At 41.3% G+C, this 18,449-nt stretch overlaps 1 protein-coding gene across 7 annotated transcripts in view; it reads left to right on the top strand.

Moving 5' to 3' along the window:
• Nucleotides 1-18,449, top strand: part of ELMOD1 (ELMO domain containing 1) — a 62,259-nt gene that overhangs the window by 6,983 nt on the left and 36,827 nt on the right. For 6 of the 7 annotated variants that reach the window (XM_059720908.1, XM_014600665.3, XM_006259016.4 and 3 more), the window contains exon 2: nt 17,886-17,979. In XM_059720908.1, coding sequence (XP_059576891.1) covers nt 17,963-17,979 — 17 coding nt within the window. In that variant the 5' untranslated portion in view covers nt 17,886-17,962. Of the gene's footprint in view, nt 1-11,307; nt 11,510-17,885; nt 17,980-18,449 lie in introns of those variants that run through there. The other variant, XM_059720909.1, reaches the window with a different exon arrangement.

The following is an 18,449-nucleotide window of genomic DNA, read 5'->3' as shown; positions in this document are numbered from 1 at the left end:
CCATGTGCCCCACAAACCCCATACCCACTCACCTATACCCCCATTATATAGAAGAGTAGGACTTCGTTCTGAGCTATTATGCAATCGCCTCTATATACATGATGCAAAAACACAAATAAGGACAAAAATATATTTTTTAAATAAAATTAAAGTATTTTATTGTGGATTTTTTATTTTTAGTATATAGTTTGGGGTTTTTTTCCAGTTCTAAGATGGCAAACCCTCTTCCCAAACGGAGTACTTCCAGGGTGAGGGAAGGGACTTACGGTGGCAAAGGTCAGGGCTTAGGGGGTGGGACTTCTGGTCCTAAGATGGTGACCTGGGGGCAGGGCACCTGTCAAGGGGCAGTGCTACCCTTGCAGCCCTCGACAACTCTCCAGAGTGGCCTTTCAGCCAAAATAATTGCCTGTCCTTGAACTAGTGGCTTCAGGCTGCATGCAGCCTGTAAGGAGTTAATATGCAGCTCCAGGGCTCTTACCTGGCTGCCGCTGACAGTGTTGCCATTGCTGCAGAAGCAACCATAGTCTTGGGGCTCCTTTTCCCTTTCTAGCTTCTGCTGCCTGACCCAGCTGCATGGCTTTGGACAGCACAGGACATCCCCACAGTGCTGGAGGAATTGGCACAGTGCTACAAGGGAGCTGATGGTCAGGTGGGGTGGTGTGGGGCGTGCTTGCCTGCGCACATGTGCTGTGGAATGGGAGGTGCCCACTTGTATGTGCAGTGCAACAGGGAGAGGGAGCACCCACCTGTACGCTTGCACTTCAGGCCATCTCTCTTGCTTGTCAAGTATTTTAAATACTGATCTTGTCCTCAAAAGTGCTTGGAACACCTCACTGCTGGGTGACAGCTGCAAATTTTTAAACTGCAGTCTCTATTCTGTTGTTTATTTTGTTAATGAAAATATTGACTAGAACTAGATGGAGGACAGTGCCATCCATGCATGAATGACATGTGCCCCCAGAGGCTGGGCTGGAACAGCAACCACCTGCAGGCGGTGGTAGCCGGGGCATGGCGGCAGCAAACGGGGTGCTTCTGCAGGCAGCCACAGTGGTGTTGGGGGTGGGCACTGGTGGCGGCGGTGACCAGCAACTGCCTGTAGATGCCACCAGCAGCGTCGGCAGCAAGTGGGGGGTGGCGACCAGTGACCACCGGCAGGTGCCACCAGCAGTGTCAACAGCACTTCTTTCACGGGGTGCACCACCAATCTCGGGGGGTGCACATGCAGCCGCGTGCACCCCCTACGCCTCACCAATGCATCCATGTTTGCCAGTGAATCATGCATACAAAATCTCTGAAAGTGATTTCTCTCCCTCCCCAATCAGTTATGCATCCACCATGGAATGGTTTTTATCTAGACCATTTTTTCCTAATTTACTTACACAACATGCTCGTAAGTGTCAAATATACTACTAAAAGCATCTATTACGATTCCATTGTCCACTAAGCTGGTCACCCTGTCAAAGAAGGTGACACAGTATATTATTGACAAAGCACTGCTGGTTGTTTTTATCACTTCTAAGTCTTAGATACTCAACCATGGTGCTGAGGCCTTTTGTGGCTTTCTTCATTTTTTGCAGGGGTTTAGGTTGTAGCCATGTTGGTCTAAGGATATAGGCAGACAAGGTTCCTTGGGTGAATTTGATATCTTTTATTAGACCAACCTAAATGGTTGGAGAACAGTTATTAAGCAAGCTTTCGGGTTCAAAAACCCTTTGTCAGGCTAAGGAAGCTGCAGCAGTTGGTGTGTGCTCTTCCTTGTCTGCCTATATCCTTAGACCAACACGGCTACAACCTAAACCCCTGCAACATGGAAGATATCAAATTCAGCCGTCTGAAATGGAAACTGTACAACATGAAAAAGAAAGAAGCCAGACTCCCAGCCCAGCCCCTGGCTTGTTTACTTTTCATTCCATCCAGGAAGAGCACACACCAACTGCTGCAGCTTCCTTAGCCTGACGAAGGGTTTTTGAACCCAAAAGTTTGCTTAATAACTGTTCTCCAACCATTTAGGTTGGTCTAATAAAAGATATCAAATTCACCCAAGGAACCTTGTCTGCCTTCATTTTTTGCAGAATAATTGCTTTGTTATTGTTCTGTAGTTCAAAACAGATTGAAAAATAAGAGCTAACATTTTTCCATGGGTTGACTTGAGATTATTGTGAAGGGTTCTTTGAGTCTGTCTAGGGGTCCTTTGATTCTAGAAAGTTTGGAAATCACTGTTCTAAGTATTTACAAATCAGTTGTTTGGTAACTTGTCCCAGAATTATTTTTTTTAATAAGGATAGGGTCTTTGCAGTTTTCCAGTCCTTTGAGATCTCACTTATTCCCTAGGAGATCTTGAAAATAATCACTGGTTGTTTAGAGATTAATTCAAGCTATTCCTTTAAGTACTTCATGGTAAATGTTGTCCCACACATCAGTTTGAGTATATCTGCCTTGTTTAAGCAACGTTCTTTAACCAAGTTGCAATAAGCATAGTAAACATTCATAGCATCTGATGAAGTAGGTTGTAGCCTAGGAAAGCTTACGCCTTTCTGAATGAGTTTAGTGTTAAAGGTGCCATTCTGCCCTGTCTTCTAGCTGTCAGTTAACATAGTAAAGGCAAACCAATTGTTTTGCCCAGAGAATACGGAATCATAACCATCTTTCAGTACAGTGCAACTCCTGACTTTTTTTTTTTTTTTCTTCTGCCAATGCAGTCACTATCTCTATCCATCTCAACACACAGGACCAGGACCAGTATCTAGCTTTCCACAGATTGTACATCCTGTCATTTCTCAAGAACAGTATTTTCTACTGTGAATTTGTAGACACTTGGGCTTATTGGTTCTGTTCATCTCATTTATTGAAAAGGAAAATGTGAAACTAATGCTAAATGTACAGCCTACATGAAGTAATAAAAATATGGGACTTAAAAATTTGTTCCACATATACTAACCTTGGTAGAATGTTTTCCTGTATTTGGACCTTGCAATGAAACTATCATATTATACCATTTTAATTTTATTTGAATGTCCAAAAACTTTCTATGAATGAACTTAAACACAAATTTGCTCTATGTCTTTCTTTAATGATAGTTTCTCACTCTTTCTGAATTCACCCCATTCTTTTCCTTTGCAGCAGATCATGTTGTATATCTTCCTGTCTTTTTTCCAGTGTTTCACATGTTTTCTTTTTCCCCAGCCCACTTCAACATTTAAATCTTTCTTTTCCTCCATATTGTGTTTTCTGCCTCCTTCCTGTCTCTCCTCCCACCATTTCTTCCCACTGCACTAAACTTTTTTTTTTTTTTTTACATACCACATTGATCTCTCCCATATGCCAACATACACACAGCTTTTATCAGTTACTTACTATAGACAGGTGGGGTGGAGGCAAATATTTTTCAGAGACAATCCCTAAATGACAAGTCAGCTCTTTTGTTCCAGACATCCCTCCCATCTGTCAAGATTCAGGTGATGGCTCTGTTTCACGTCAATTTCTGTCCATTGTTGATTAATACACTGGAATCCTTTTCTTAGCTTTCAAGCTGTTCTCTGTTCTAAGGAGGGACAAAACATCCTTTGTTTCTGTCTTCTAACTGCCTCAGAGGATTCGATCTAACTGCCTCTGTTACTCGAGTGGGATGTTTCAGTCCCAGCACCCAGAGGGATAAAGTATCAGGTTGTCCCCATTATATCCTAGTCCTTTACCAACTTCCTTTTACAGATCTTCCTCTGCCATGAATAACTCCAGTGCCTGTTGAGGTGCTGCTGAGAACTATCTCAAGCAACAGAAAAGTGAAAATGATCTATTTATTGACAAATGCATAGTTATTCATAGGTTTCTGAATAGAGTAAGTAAAAATGACAAGGCTGCAGTAACTCCTATAGATTGGGGAGGCAGTCAGTAACAGCAGAGGCCCCGGGAAATTGCCCCTGGATTGGCTTATACTTGGGTTCATGTTTGAAATGTTTTCTTCAAGGGCCTTGACAGTTTTTTATAAAATTAAATCTTACAGCCTATAGATGTAAGAAACTTAAGGCACTTGTTTCGGAAACCTTCCTAAACACCACAAGGAAGTAGGTTCTCCAAGCTCTGTGAAAAGACATGGAGCAAACTTTGTAGTGTAATCTAGTGGTGCTCAACCTTTTGGCCTCGCAGCCCAGATGAGTGGTGCAGAGTCAGTCTGCAGGCCAGACTGTGTTTCAGGGTGCCTGGCACTAACCCCCCTCCCCCCACATTGTGCACCAGGATTGTGTCCTGGGGACCTGGCACCACTCTCTCCTATCTGTCACACTGAGATTGGGCCATGGGGCCCTGTCACAGCCTGTGCACAGAGGTCAAGTTCTGAAACCAGTGTACAGGACCTGCAGCTCCCCATGGGTCAGGAGATTTGGCAGCAGGGAAGTGCTGCTCTCCTACCACCAAATTTCCAGACCCATGGGGAGCTTCGCTAGCCAAATGACATGGTACTGTGGGCTGGATGCAGCTCTCAGGCTGGAGGTTGAGCATCCCTGGTATAATCCATAAGAGTATCTTGTTATACATTCTTGCAAGGTCACACTCAGAAGGGGAGTCCTGGTTTTCTGTGTCATCCAGAAGAGTTTGTTTAATGCCAAGGAGCTGAATCGGTTGACTGTAGCATTTCCCAAAGGGCCATTTCTCACTTTTTTAGTCTGCTCACCTGGGCTTTTCAGAAGTACAGCGTGTTTCTTGTTACCTTTATCTGGAGTCCTGTAATCCACAGAGGTACTGTAATAAGTAACTTGCACTTAACACTTTCCATAAGAGCATCTTAGAGCTTTGCAACCATGTCCCTGTGTGCCACACTGCTTGGTAACTTGTATGTGTTGGCTTACCCTACTAGGGTAATTTATATCCTATGTCTTGCCACAGTGAGCAATGGCTCCATAAAATATTAATGCAAGGATAAGAGCTCCCTGACATGTACCACCCCTCTTTTGCTCGCTCATATACTTCTTGTTGTTTGATGGCAAAGCTGTCACTGGAGTACAAAAGCAGTCTGGATGCAGTAATAGGAAAGCTTTGCACCATATGGAGGATTTCTGCTAGATCAGTATGACTCATGTCTGAGTCTCCTGACTTTCTGGGTAATGCTGCTGCTTTATATTTCTCCAGCCTCAAACAACTATGGTTTTGTCCAATGTCTCTTTAGTTTTGTCAGTTGTTATCCAGATTAGTGTGAAGGTGGTTTAAATGCTTGTTGATTGACAGCTGGTTCAGAGTTATGCTAATCGAATGGTTAATTTAATCCTGTTTGCACCAAGCAAACCTTAGAGAAGATATTAGGAAAAAATTATCCCTTGTGTAATTCCAATGTCTTCAGTAGCGTTACAGCAGAACTGCACTGTTAATAGGGGGATAATGTATATCCTCCCCATAAACTACTCTGTCCTGGGAATCAGCAGGGCTCTGAGGCAATTCTAAAGTCATTTTAGGAGCAAGTAAAGAGGATAAAGCTGAAACAAAGGCACCGTGCCCTCCACTCTTGTAGGCAGCCAGGGACCAAGTAAAGTCAGGGGAAATAGGCAGCTTTTTTTTCTTTTTTTCTTTTCTTTTTTTGGAGGGGGGGAATAGTCACCCTGCTTGATACTTGCAGATTCTGCAGTATTTAATATCAGTAGTAATTGATTTGCCTTTTGGATTCAGTTTTAGGTTTACTTGTGTAGATTAGGTTTACTTCTGTAGATTAGTGAAAGGGCTAGGTTTATTTACAGCAGGTTCTTTGTGTCCTATGCCACACAAGACAGGCAAATAGCCTGAAAAAATCTGTAAAATGTATACAGAGCAGCTGGGATTGCTCTTCTGTGCAAGCTTGTCAGAGGTCATCATAAACTTTCATTTGACAAGCTGTTAAAATAATACCTTTCTATCATGTATGAATCAAGAAAACAAATTGCGCCGAGCTAGTCCTGTTAGATAGCAGGCAATTCCATATTTAGCTGATGCTATGCCTATCCACTGCCCTTCAGGATCAACTGTTTTTTTCAAAGTCTAAAATAACTGCACAACTTTGTTCCTTTTCAAAGCATTGTTATTCAAAAGCATATTAAAAAGAATGGCCTGTCCTTTTAAAATTATTTGCACTTGGTTAAACATTAGAAGACTCTATTAGCCAGTGTCATTCAGTTCCCTTTTTCTTCTGTGCTACATGTTGTTATTACCTTAGAAATTGTGTTTGCTATTAAGAAAAGTATCATGTAACACAGTATTCTGCGATTCCTTCTGGATGTTCAGTGAAGTTTCACAGGGCCTGGTACATGTCTCTATGAAGTAACCCCGTTTCTTCCTACCTTTGACATTCTTTTAATTTCAGTATAGCACTAGAGGAAGCTGGAATGACCAAAGACAGGATGACCCAGGATTTGGGTTAGCATTATAGTTTGGCTCTCTTTAACAAAGGCTAGAGGGAAGTTTAAGAAAAAGGTAAAATTAAGGGGAATTTTAGGGCTTTTTTTTTTTTTTTAACACAGAGCATCTGGGGGATTGTTTTGTAACTAAAATAAACTTTAAATATCTCCTTAACCAGTGCTCTATATCATATGGTAAGAGTGAAGAATGAGTTGGAGACACTGTAACGAACATACACATGAAATCTTGTCTGTGCCTTTGCAAATTCAACTTATTTACCTATTTTCTCACATACCTACACTCCCAAATAAGGTACATGTTTTGTTTTTTTGGAAGGAAGAATGAAGAAAATAGACTTTTTCCAGAATTCTGGCCCCTATGGAGCAGGGTCAGATCTTCAGATCACATACCCTCCCTTTCCTGTTCAGGCAAATGCTACAGTTTTAACCCTTACACAACTGATGACTAATTGTCAGCAGCTCTTGGGTGCTCAGACAAGAGCTACTGCCAATTCTACAGTGGCTGTGAACTGGTTAACACTGTCATACCTGCTAAAGACTAAAGTTTCCCTCCATGTTGCCAAATAGGAGGAGGTGAGGTGAGAAGGAAAAGAAGCAGCAGCTATTTTATAGCAAAGGGCCAGGCAATTATTTCAGCTGGAGGGCCAGTTAACGAGTTTTGGTGAGCTGTCAAGAGCAGCAAGGGTAGCCCCACCCCTTGATGGGTGCCCCACCCCTGGTCACCATCTTGGGACTGGAAGTCCCACCTCTAGCCCCTGACTTTGCCACTAGAAGTTCTTCCCCTTGCCCCAGAAGTACCTCTTTTGAGAGGGAGGGTGCTGCTATCTTGAAATTAAAAAAAAACCCCAAATCATGTACTAAAAATTAAAACATCTACTATAATTATTTTAATTTATTTTAAAATATTTTTGTCCTGATTTATGTGGGCTTTCATAGTGTGTCTAGATGCAATTGCGTAATAGCTCAAAATACAGTCCTACTGGGTGGTAAGGGGGTGTATGTGGGAGGATGTGGTTGGGGACTATGTGTGGGTGTGGGGTATGTGATTGGGGTGAGGGCTGTGGGGTCTCACATGGGGCCTTCACGGACTGTGTGCAAGCCTCATGCAATGCAGCCTGGCAGACCCTGCACCCATAGTCCGCACTCCTGCTGTTCCACCCTGAGTCCCTGCTGGCCTTAGATCACCAGCACAGGCTCTGTGCTCCTGCTTGCTGCTTCCCTGCTTTCCCACCTGCCCGCTACTGCCACTTCCCAGCCCCCACCACTGCCCCCCCACTTACTGCTGTTTCCCACCACCCCCCCACTTGCCGTTGCTTCCTGCCGCTGCTTCTATAACATGGCCAGGACCACACAGTGTGGCATGGAACTGGCCTGGACCAGCTCTGCCCCACACTGCAGTTTGTGGCAGTTTCTGCTCCCCCCCCACCCCTCTCCTTGCTGGGCCCTGCTGACTCCATGCCACATGGGTCCAGCCTGGCCTGGGTCCTGCTGCATGGGCTGATTTGTGGTTGTTTCCCCCATTTCCCCCCCCACCCCCCATCTGATCTTATCTGAATTTCCACTTGGACAGAGGGAGGATGGGGAACAGCCAAAGCATCACCAGGCCAGAAGCTGCAGAGGCTTCCGGTTGGGGGCTGGGGGTGCAGCAGGGATGGGCGGGTCTTGCTGCTCAGCTGCTGGGTCCTGCCACTGGCTCCCCCTCAGTCCTGCTGCCACTGGCACCTTGTCATCTTTGACAGGCAGCTACATGCAAATGATAATTAATATTTTAGGGGTCCGGTGGGCCAGATAGAATGGCTTGGTGGGCCAGGTCTAGCCTGTGGGCCGTATTTTGCCTGCCCCAATTAGCATCTTCATGCTTCTTTACCAGGTGTTACCAATAGGATTTCTTTTTGCCAGAACCTTAAAGGATTGACACAGCAACTCGTCCAATTTGATATCAACTGAACTTTAATAGGATCCCTTAGACAATATTACAGGTGTCCTCCCCATAATACTACTTGACAACAGGTTCTGTAGGTGTCTCAGTGGCAACCGTTGGGGTTACCGTGCCTTGGGTCTTCTCCTTGGGGCATGATATCTAAGGCTTTTTTGTTGTCCAGCAGAGATGCAGCAGCTGTATCTGTTTTTTCCAGGTTTACCAAGTGCTCACGCCTTCCTCTGTGTTAACTACATTTTATAACTTTTTCATAGCAAATTGTCCAATCCCCTGGCACTGCACCAAGCATTCCTTCCAGGCACATTCATTATAAGAAAACTATTGTGCCTTGCTCACCTAACGCACCAGTCACAGCACTTGCATCTCCCAGAAGGTGCTCTGTTCAGTTTTATTGCTTAGTTCTGGGAAGGTCTGGACTCTGGGTAAGAGCCTTAGCACAGCACAATTTGCCTGCTACACTCCCTTCCTTGATGTCCTGGGATATGAGGCATCACGCAGACATTGCTTGACCTCTCACGTGCAAGTTAAGGCATACGGGTTGCTTCCGCATCCAAGACCTGGATCTTCTCACAAGCAGGCCACTGTGCCCTCTGTAAACTTACTTTACAGAGTGTTTCGGAGGAGAGCCTTCAACTCTTCCTTGCTCTAGCTTCAAACCTGGCTAAGAGCTTTCGTGGATGGCAAAGGCTGTGTCATTGATAACAGGAGCTAAGGCCACCCCAAAGGGGGATGTAAGGCCACATTAAGGATATAGGTGCAGTAGATGACCAAACAAAGTTTCCAAGGGTGTTGGGTAGCTTCTTTAATGTCTTGTAGGACTGAAATAATAGTCTCTTGATTTTTGAATTACAACAGCAGCTCTGTTAGCTGTATCCTGAATCTTTTTGACCTTCTGTAACTGGGTTGGAACTTGTACGGCCAGGAGTAAATAGTCAGGCGCCATTCCTAACTGTATTTTGTTAAAGTTATTTTCATCAAACATTTTGAAGCTCCAATTGGTTGTTTGTTGATGTAGTAATGGTTGGGTATAATTAAAATCACAACCTATTATTTGAACTACCTGGACAGAAGCATCTTTTTAATAAGGAAATTAAATGCAGTTCTGAAAATACTACTGAACATCGTGATCCCACTTTACGGAAAGGAGGTAGGTGTGTTACCTTCAGCCGCTCCTGAAGTCAAATAACATCTCAGCAGTCCGAAAAATTAAGAAACTAACTTTGGAGAGAGAGAAAATAACAAAATTAGATGACAAAATTACTTTAAATAGTTATAGTGGTATAGTTCCCTTTTTTACCCAACACAATAACATTGCCCCAATTAAATAGGACTTAGTTTTATTTTGCTTGATCCTTTTGAACAGGCCCCCATTCAAATCACAAAACATATTATGGGTACATGCACATTTAGAACTTTTTGCCATCACCAAGATTGTTTGACATTTACCATGGAATCTGTGTGCCTTTCCAGATGGGATATGTAAACCTAAGAGGTTCTTTCCCATATGCTGGCCAATTTTATAATAAAATTCTTTAATAATTTGGATTGCAACAGGCAGATCTACCTTTCAGTCTGCTGTGGCTACCCAGGTGACACTACACTAATGCTGAGTCAAATTTAGCTTTGCTTTTAACCATCTTTTAAACACAGAGGTCCCAGGCTTAGGGAAGCATCAACTCTGCAGGTTCTTGTTTTTCTTTTAAAACAACGGGTTAATCAGGATTTTTTACACACATCCTGGTATGTTGGTGTTATTAAATAACATTTAAATACCAACAAGATTCTTTTTGTAGCCTTGAAAACATTTCATCAGGTTGTTTGCTAGAAATACACACAGTATCTTTTAATAAATGCAATTTTGCTAAACAAGTGGAATCTACAACTTAAAACTTTCATATGAATTGCTGCCCTTTGTTTCAAATATTAAGACAGCTAAGTAAACCAACCAAACAAACAATTAAGCAACAAGACAAGCATCACAAAATGGACAAGACAATTTTTGTTGTAGTAGTAAAGCATTGCTTAGGTGAGGAAGACGCTGTTGATTCCATTGATGGTAACGAAGCCTCATAGTCTCTCAGTCGCCTTTGCTACTGGATTGAGTTTTATACTATGGTTTCTCCAAAAGAACACAAAAATACAACTCTGTTAAGGAAAACTCCTCGCAGTAAAATATTATTCATATTTACAGTGCTGATGTGCAGTGGCAATATACACATCAATTTGGTGGGGAGGGGGTGTTTTTTATACATATTAAAGGGATCATCCATATTTATTGTATTGTTTTCAGTGGCCCATTGCACCATTTTGGCAATTGGAATTGTGACTTTTACAGGTTTTTTTTTTTTTCTTTTAAAGTGTGGGATGCCAATACTCTTGTTACAAAATCAACCACATTGCCATTTTAAAGATGAGTTTTTCCTTTTAGAAAGACAACTTCTCCTTCAGAATTTCTACTTTCTTTACTTCTTGTTTAAAAGAGGCTTAGCACATTTGATTTTCTTTGAGCTTGCCTAATAATCGCTGCCACCTACTGGCTATTCTTTTCCACGTTGTTATTGCTGGGGCATGTCAGAACCCATTGTTCATATGCCTATAGTACAGTGGAGAATTCTATACTTTGATACAGAAGGCATAGTCTGTACCTAGAAAAAGTTCCTGCCAAATTGCAGCTTCTTTGCACGGTGGAGTTTTCTGCTGCAGAGGAGAACCCCGATGCAAAGGAGAATTCTCGCCAAATTTGTAGCTTTCTTTGCAGGGTGCATTTCTCTGCTGCAGAGGAGAGGTGCTCGTTGCAAAGAGTTCCCGCCATTCGTATTATAATCTGAGTCCCGCAATTGGCCAGTTCTAAATTATTCACACGTGGCGACTAGCGATTGGCTTGCTAGCCATATAAGTGGTTGAAGCAGTTTCCGCCCAAGTTGGAGAACTCCACACACACCTCGTGGAGAACTCTGAGTACACTGTGGAGCCTAGCAAACTCCACATGTGTCTTAGAGAAGAACTTAGCAGCCTGATCAACCACTAAGGACTCCCCGTCTCCGACCCAAGGGGGCCTAGCACACCCCCACCCGAGACGTAAGACGACTGCCGGCCCGAAAACCCCCGACACATTTGCAGACCAACCAAAGCTGTAATTTCTGCCCGACTGCAACTGTAACTGAAGCAAGCTTCTGACCTGCACTGTACGAGCAGTGTAAGTAAAGCAATCTATTTGTTAAATCAATATGCTTGAGTGCCTGATTCCGCTCCAGGCGTCACAAGTACCCGCCCACCGACTAGGGCTCCTAAAGCCCCGAGCCCCGCGCCGCGGTTCTCGGCGGCGACAGGACATTGTGAAAATCTTTAGGATACTTGGATAAAACAATACTGTTGTTCCCTGAAAATAATTTTAAAATTATACCAGCACTTTTGTGCCAAGGAAATAACAAAAATACATCAGCCACGTTGAACAGTGAAATCATTTTACACCTCCTGCTATAGCTGCTGGAATTTCAGGGCACTTTTCTATAACAGGAGCTACAACAATCGTTACTGCATTCAAAGCTCTGAAGTCTATTCTTAACATACACGTGCCAATTTTGGATGGCTGATTTTGGTGAGAAGGGGTCTATGTGGCATGCAAATAAATACAGTACTTTAATGCATTTTTATGTTACTTGGAATAGGAAAAAAATTATGAAGCAAGATGGAAGAAAGTGTCAATTCTGGAGCATACATGTTGAAGGAAAAAAATACTAAAATAACTAAAAAGAGTTCACCTTCACAGCTTAAATCTTTTAATGGTTCCTGAGGTTACCCAATGTTTCAGAAAGTTGAGCAGGCAAGCCAGGGCTTTCCTGGAACTTCTTACATGGAAACATTTGCATGGGTCTGGGAAAGCTGTTTGTTGCCTTCTATGACAAATCTATACATCTCACCTAGCAAGGAGGTGCTATGGAAGTGCAATGCCTTTAATACTGAGAAAGCCAGATAAAGCAGTGTTAGGTGTTTTAGGGACTAGGGAAGTAAGAGTGAATGAAACCAAACATAAACTTGGATTTCCTGTACAGCTGGGTGGTGGTGTTGACAGAGACCTGTTTGTTTGCTTGCTTGTTTCTTTTGTCTCAGTTGTAATACTGCATACCAGTCTAAGCAGTCATGCCTAAAGGGAATTTCAAAGATGGTTCTGAGTTTTGTGAAGGTATGTTAAATAAACATGTGTTAGGGGCATTCTCTCCTACCCTAGAGGCCTATTCTGTAGCTTTCTGTACACCTGAGCCCTTTGACTTGAAGCTTTTGTTCAGAGACCAGAGTCTGCTGCTTCATATTGGTTAAGTACTGTCACTATGCTCATGCTGTTGTTTAGGTAAAATAGGATTGAAACTCAATTAAGCTGATGCAACTTCACATCTGTGCTTTCCCTCACCATCTCACTGACATTCAGAGATACTTAAAACAGCAAAATACATAACAGAGTAGAAAATAAAGAGAAGAAAAACCTGTTACCTGTCATGGACCTAAAGTCAAGTCTTATTGATTAGTTTAATCATCCAAGTGTGACACTTTATTCCAGGATTTTGTACTAAAGAATTAATTAATTAAAATATCATCTAATTTCAGACATGCAAAAAGTATAATGCTCTCTGTCCTAGATAGTTGGCCTACTGCTCAAGATGCTTGTTAGTAACTGGCACTCTTGAACTAGTTTTGATTATGGCTTCCCTATTAGTATAAAATAAAACTACTTGTGCCATTACAGAAAGCATTTTTTGGCAACCAGTGAAACTTGGATTTAAGAGGACTTATTAATGACAGTTTTTCTCATTAATCCAATAGTTTCCCAGCCTGAGGCTTAAGTCTTCTTTTGAGGGAACTATGTGTTAGTGAAAATAGTTTACCTGTACTTTATAAGTCTTTGGCTGAATGTACGGTGAATATAGCAAAAGGTCTACTTGTCCTTGCTGTTCTAAATCTTGTTTTAAACCCAGCAGTGCTGAGGAGTTAATTTAGCTAGCAACTGTAGTCTTGAGCCATCAGTGCAAATACATAATTTCCATTATGAAAGTGTCTATTCTATGAAGTGACCTGGTAAGTAATACCTGATGAGAATTAATCTGTGTGGTAAAACATGTAGGGCTCTATGAACACTTGATTCTTTTTCAGTTTCATAATGCTCGCAGGAATGTAAATTGTCAGACATGGTGATAGGGTCAGAATTGCCGTGAAATGCCCCTGTGCTGTTAGTTAGCTGAAACTGATGCTCAATTTCTTTGCCCTGGGACCAGACTGAAGAGGTTAGGGAGGGAATAGTCCTTGCTTTATCTTTGCTCATAGACCAAGTGGTCTGTGAGCAAAGCTGTGGTCACTTTAGAGAAAATGTTATTCACTGCAATTTACACAGGCATTTTGTGGTATAACCAAGGCCCTTTAAGGCATTAGCAAAATAGTTTCTACTCCTGATGTGCACATTAACATGATTGCACCCCAGAGTTCCATATTTCAATCTAGCATTTTTATATGTACCCAATTACTGAGTACCTGATAGTCTTTAATGTATTTATCCTTGCAACAGCCTTGTGTGGGGAAGCAACTGCTTCCCTAGGGTACCAAGCCAGACATGCATAGGAGGGTTGTGATAAGAGGAGTAGTGAAGTTTGGATCTCCCACAGCCCACAGTAGTACTCCTCACCGAGCAGTCTCAAGCATGTACGAGTGAGATAAGAAAGACGGTCCTTACCTCTTTCAGTTACTTTCCTAAACTGTCTTCAGATTAAGGAAGACACCACTACACTGATTACCCACACTTCACAGTAAGATAGTTATTTTACAATCAAAAGGATAGACTTTCCATTCTTTGAAATGGAAGTACAGAATCCAGAGTGTAAGATGGTTGCCTTCAGAGATTCTGTTGCAACCATTATATTTTTTGAGCAAGGCAATCTCAACTGCAAGTGTCGCGATCTGTGCTAATTATCTAAGCCCCATTAAAAGAGAGAGCAGTGACAAGTTTTTTGTTAATGTAGGTCACCTGCATGTCTCCAATGTTTATCTTCAGCACTAGTGCCCTTTCTTATGCCTTAAATCTTTTAAACTCTACAATAGGCATTAGCAGGTCAGATGAGTCATTTGCTTACAAAATAAATGCTGCTAAACAAACAAAACTGCCTCAACTTTTTTTCTTTGTCAGTGAATCTTATTTGAGTCAAGTGATTTTCTTTAACACGTCTAGCACTTTTTCCATTTTTTCTTAACAAAACAAACGCTCAGCTGTAGAACAAAATGCAATTTCCTTTGCTTCATCTCAGCCTGTAGCAAATCTTAACCTTTCAGATTGCTGCATTTCAAGCAGCATAAAGTGTAAATAAAGTGGTAAATAAAGTGTAATCAGCCGTAATAATTTTCTAAAAATTAGCATTTGCTAAAATCAGTGTCTTATTTCTTTAAGCAGTGTTTCATATCACTGTTAGTTGAAGATGCACTGTAAATAGCTGGTTGAGAAACTGATTTCCTGTCTATGAAAATGGGAGGTCTCAAAAATGTCCCGTTGTACAGAGACATGAAGACCTGTCCACCCACTTCACAGTGCACACTTGAACCTGGGTGTCTGCTATCTCAGGAGCACCCTGACCTACAGAATCTCTCACTGGTCTCAGTTATTTATTTAAACATTTTATACAAAGTGGAACATCTCCCCTTCACAGGCTGGCACTGTGGTCTGTTGGTTGGACACTTGGGATGTGAGAAACGTGTACGTCCTGGGTCCAACTTGAGTAAAAGCAAGACTAGAGCCCAAGTCTTTCATAGCCTAGCCACGTGCCCTGATCATCAGGTTAGCCTGAGCTGGGTTGCTCTCTCTGGTTTTGACCACAAATTGCAAACAAAAGTATCATCTTAACCATGCGTTTCTGCAAAAAGTATTGGTTTTGATAAGTTAGTACGTTTTAAGAAAAAGTTGGTAAAAAGTACCTGCTCTCTTTCAGCTGTAAATGTCATGATTTTGTAATATTTTCTTCTTTCTGCCTTTTTCAGAAATGTTAGTCTGCATTGGTCTGGTAATATGACACCTCTAGAAGATTTTGTTCCTGTTTCTTTACTAATGTGCAACCAATTCAGTGAGGTTATCAAAAGGATATTGATAGTCTGACATACAAGCTGTCTGCAGACAGCTTTTCTATCCATGTCCGAGGGCAATTTTCTATGCACATTCATTGACAATAAACTAAAGTGTTTTCAAGCAAATTCAACTACACTGTATAAAGGGATTTAAGATTACAGTGAGGGGAGTTTCTTGTCTTATCAGTGTGGCTGGAAACACAGTATTATCATAGCACAGAGTTCATATATTTTCATGAAACTCCATCACAACATTTTTAAGCAGGAAAAAATGGGTGTTTTGACTCTCTAGTTTCATGAGTTTCTTATTTCAATTGTGACCGGATCCAGCTCCCTGAAGTACAAGAAACCCTGTTCTAAAAGTTAATTCTCCTAATACTTGCTTTTTGAAAAGGTAGAGAAGGTTCTTGCTTCCTTTGGAATAAGCTCACTGAAGGGAGATATCTGGAAAAGTAGAAAGATAAGATCTACTTCTCTGAAAATATAATTCTCCGGAATCTTGCCTTATCTTCTTGCCATGGGGTTGATCACACTTCCTTATCTCTTTGTGTGTGGTGAAGGGTGGCGGGGGAGTTAATTTGTGAGGTCCTTGGGAGCAGAACATGATCAGAGATGCGTGTCTGGTCACTGTGCAAGCCTTCACCTGCTGAATATAGATACCGTCTGCCAGACATACAAGTTTGGTAAGTCATAGGACTGAGAGAACAGTGTAGCCATGTGCCTCCTTTTCCTTCTCATGTTTGGCCTCCATCTCTAAATCCTGTAGATATTTTTGGATGTAAGGTCAAGCAGAGTGAATGGCAAGCAGTGTTAGAACCATGGCCTTTGCTGCATTTGATTTGCACCAGTCTTTCCACCCTTACTGTTGGTCCAGGTCTGTGCCTTTGGGGACTAGCTTTTTTAACTTGCTAAGATGGAACCCTGTCCCCACTGAAGTCAATGTGGATTTTGATATTGATGTTAATGGAGCCAGGATTTAACCCCTAGTGCTTAATTTTTTTTCTTATAACAAATCTTGAAAAGCTAAATGCTAGTCGTGTGAGTAATTTCAAAGGTAAAGGTAAATTCAGAGTGGCCTCGTTTTTTTTAATTTTTGTAACTTTCTTTAAAATCTGAAATAGAATCTTTTTTAGTTTCTGAAAATCTAGTGTTTGATTTTTATATTTTTTTCCCCAAAAAGTAACATTCTTGTTTTGTTTTGAAGTGGAATGAAAATAGAAAAGTATAATAATGGTGAAAGTAACCCCCTCATTTTTTAGATGGACTAGGCTTTAATAAAGAAGCCCCTCTTTAAAAAAAAAAAAAAAAAAAATTGACTAGCTCTGTTGTTTTTCCACCTAGTCTTTATCTAGGAGGGCAGAGTTTTTCAGCTGTGGGGCAATAAAACATTTAACCCAGATAAATTCTAGCCCTGCAACTCTCATTTCTGAGGCACAGAACCATAAGCGTAGCTGTTCTTCCCTCTGGAGAGGCAGCAAAGCAGTAACACGGTTTCTAGCAGGAACTTCCTTGGCTGACCAGAGTCGAGAAGAAACTGACGACAGAAGCTCAGTGGGAAACTTATTTTCTCACCTTTTAGAGGCCTGGCTTTTGTTTTAATCCTGCTGCTGCCCTCAAGGGTCAACTAAAGAAGCTTCATCAATTTGCTGAGAAGTCTGGTCCCAGCAGTGAGAATCCTGCACAAATTGTATCTTTCAACAGAAAACCATTAGATTGGGAGCAGGTTACATCCCCTTCAGTCTTTTCCTTTTCCTCCCATTTTCCCTATACTTGATATCGTCTAGGCCTAGGAACATCAAAAGCTTTAATAGGGAGCATTAGAAGCCTGTCTGCTGTGTTCATTAATGAACCAGAGTCTGTTGTTAGCCTCTGCTTATGTTGGCAAGCAGGTGTTAGTGCAGCTAGTAGCAATTACAGCTGTATTCAGGGGACAGCAACGTGATTCAGCCCATCAAAAACAACATAAACCCAAGAAGATTTCACAGTTCAAGGATTATATATATTTAAGCAGGAAGTATGTGTTGTTATCCAGCAAGATAGTTGTGTTTATTTAATTTTTTTACAAATGAAGTGCTTGCCCTTTTCAGCAGGTGACAGTGTAATATAAAATTCATGGCTGTCAAAAGGAGAAAAGGAAAGCAGTGACTAGATAAATTAAAATGTTTCATCAAGTTAGCAGTTTTGTTAGATCCTGCAAAATCATGCAGGACCAGATTTTTTGAGTGTTAAGTAAGCTTACTTTTAGGTACCAAAATAAGCGGCCAGATTTGCTAAAGGATCCTAAGCTCTTTACAAAATACTCGATGCTCAACTACTTGGAAAGCTGTATATTATAAGTTTTCAGCTTGAGTATTTACCATTTTGGGAGTTCAAGTTCTTAAAATAATTGTGTGTAGAAGAAATGTTATTGTTTGATCAACTGAAAACTTGAGACTTATATTTCTGTGTTTCTTACTACACCTGATTTATTTCTACAGAATCACTTAATTCTGCAAGAGCAACTCTCCTGTGATCATTTGAGAGATTATTTGACTAGAATATCAAAACTACCATAATGAAGCACTTTCTGAGGTAATGCTTTTAACATCTTTTCCAAAATTGTTGAACGATAAGGACTCGTTTCATTATAAAACAATATATCTTGACTGTTACCTCCCACATTTAGTGGGATATATTTATTTTTGTAATCCCTTGGCCAGTACCGTTTAATGAAATTGGTTATAAAATGCCACATTTAATTTTAATATAAATATATTTTAGTTGTATGGGAACCTGGAACAAAAATATTATCTGATAAGTGGTCCCTCTAATTTGGTAGTACATCTTCAGTAACTGATGCATCGGAGCAAGGTAGAACTAATTGAGGATGGGTAATTAAACGTTAACCTATCAGTATGGGGAAACTTCTTCCTTGCACTCCTGCATTCTAAATTAAAGCCCTGACACATGGCTAAAGTCACATACTGAAATGAACAACATATAAGATGTTTAATAAGAAGTAGGTTGCACATTTAGAACTGTAGTAAGCAGCAACATGAGAG

This window comes from Alligator mississippiensis, chromosome 1 (assembly GCF_030867095.1).
Source record: "Alligator mississippiensis isolate rAllMis1 chromosome 1, rAllMis1, whole genome shotgun sequence".
NCBI classification, from domain to species: Eukaryota; Metazoa; Chordata; order Crocodylia; family Alligatoridae; genus Alligator; species Alligator mississippiensis.
This window is presented reverse-complemented; position numbering and strand designations above follow the sequence as displayed.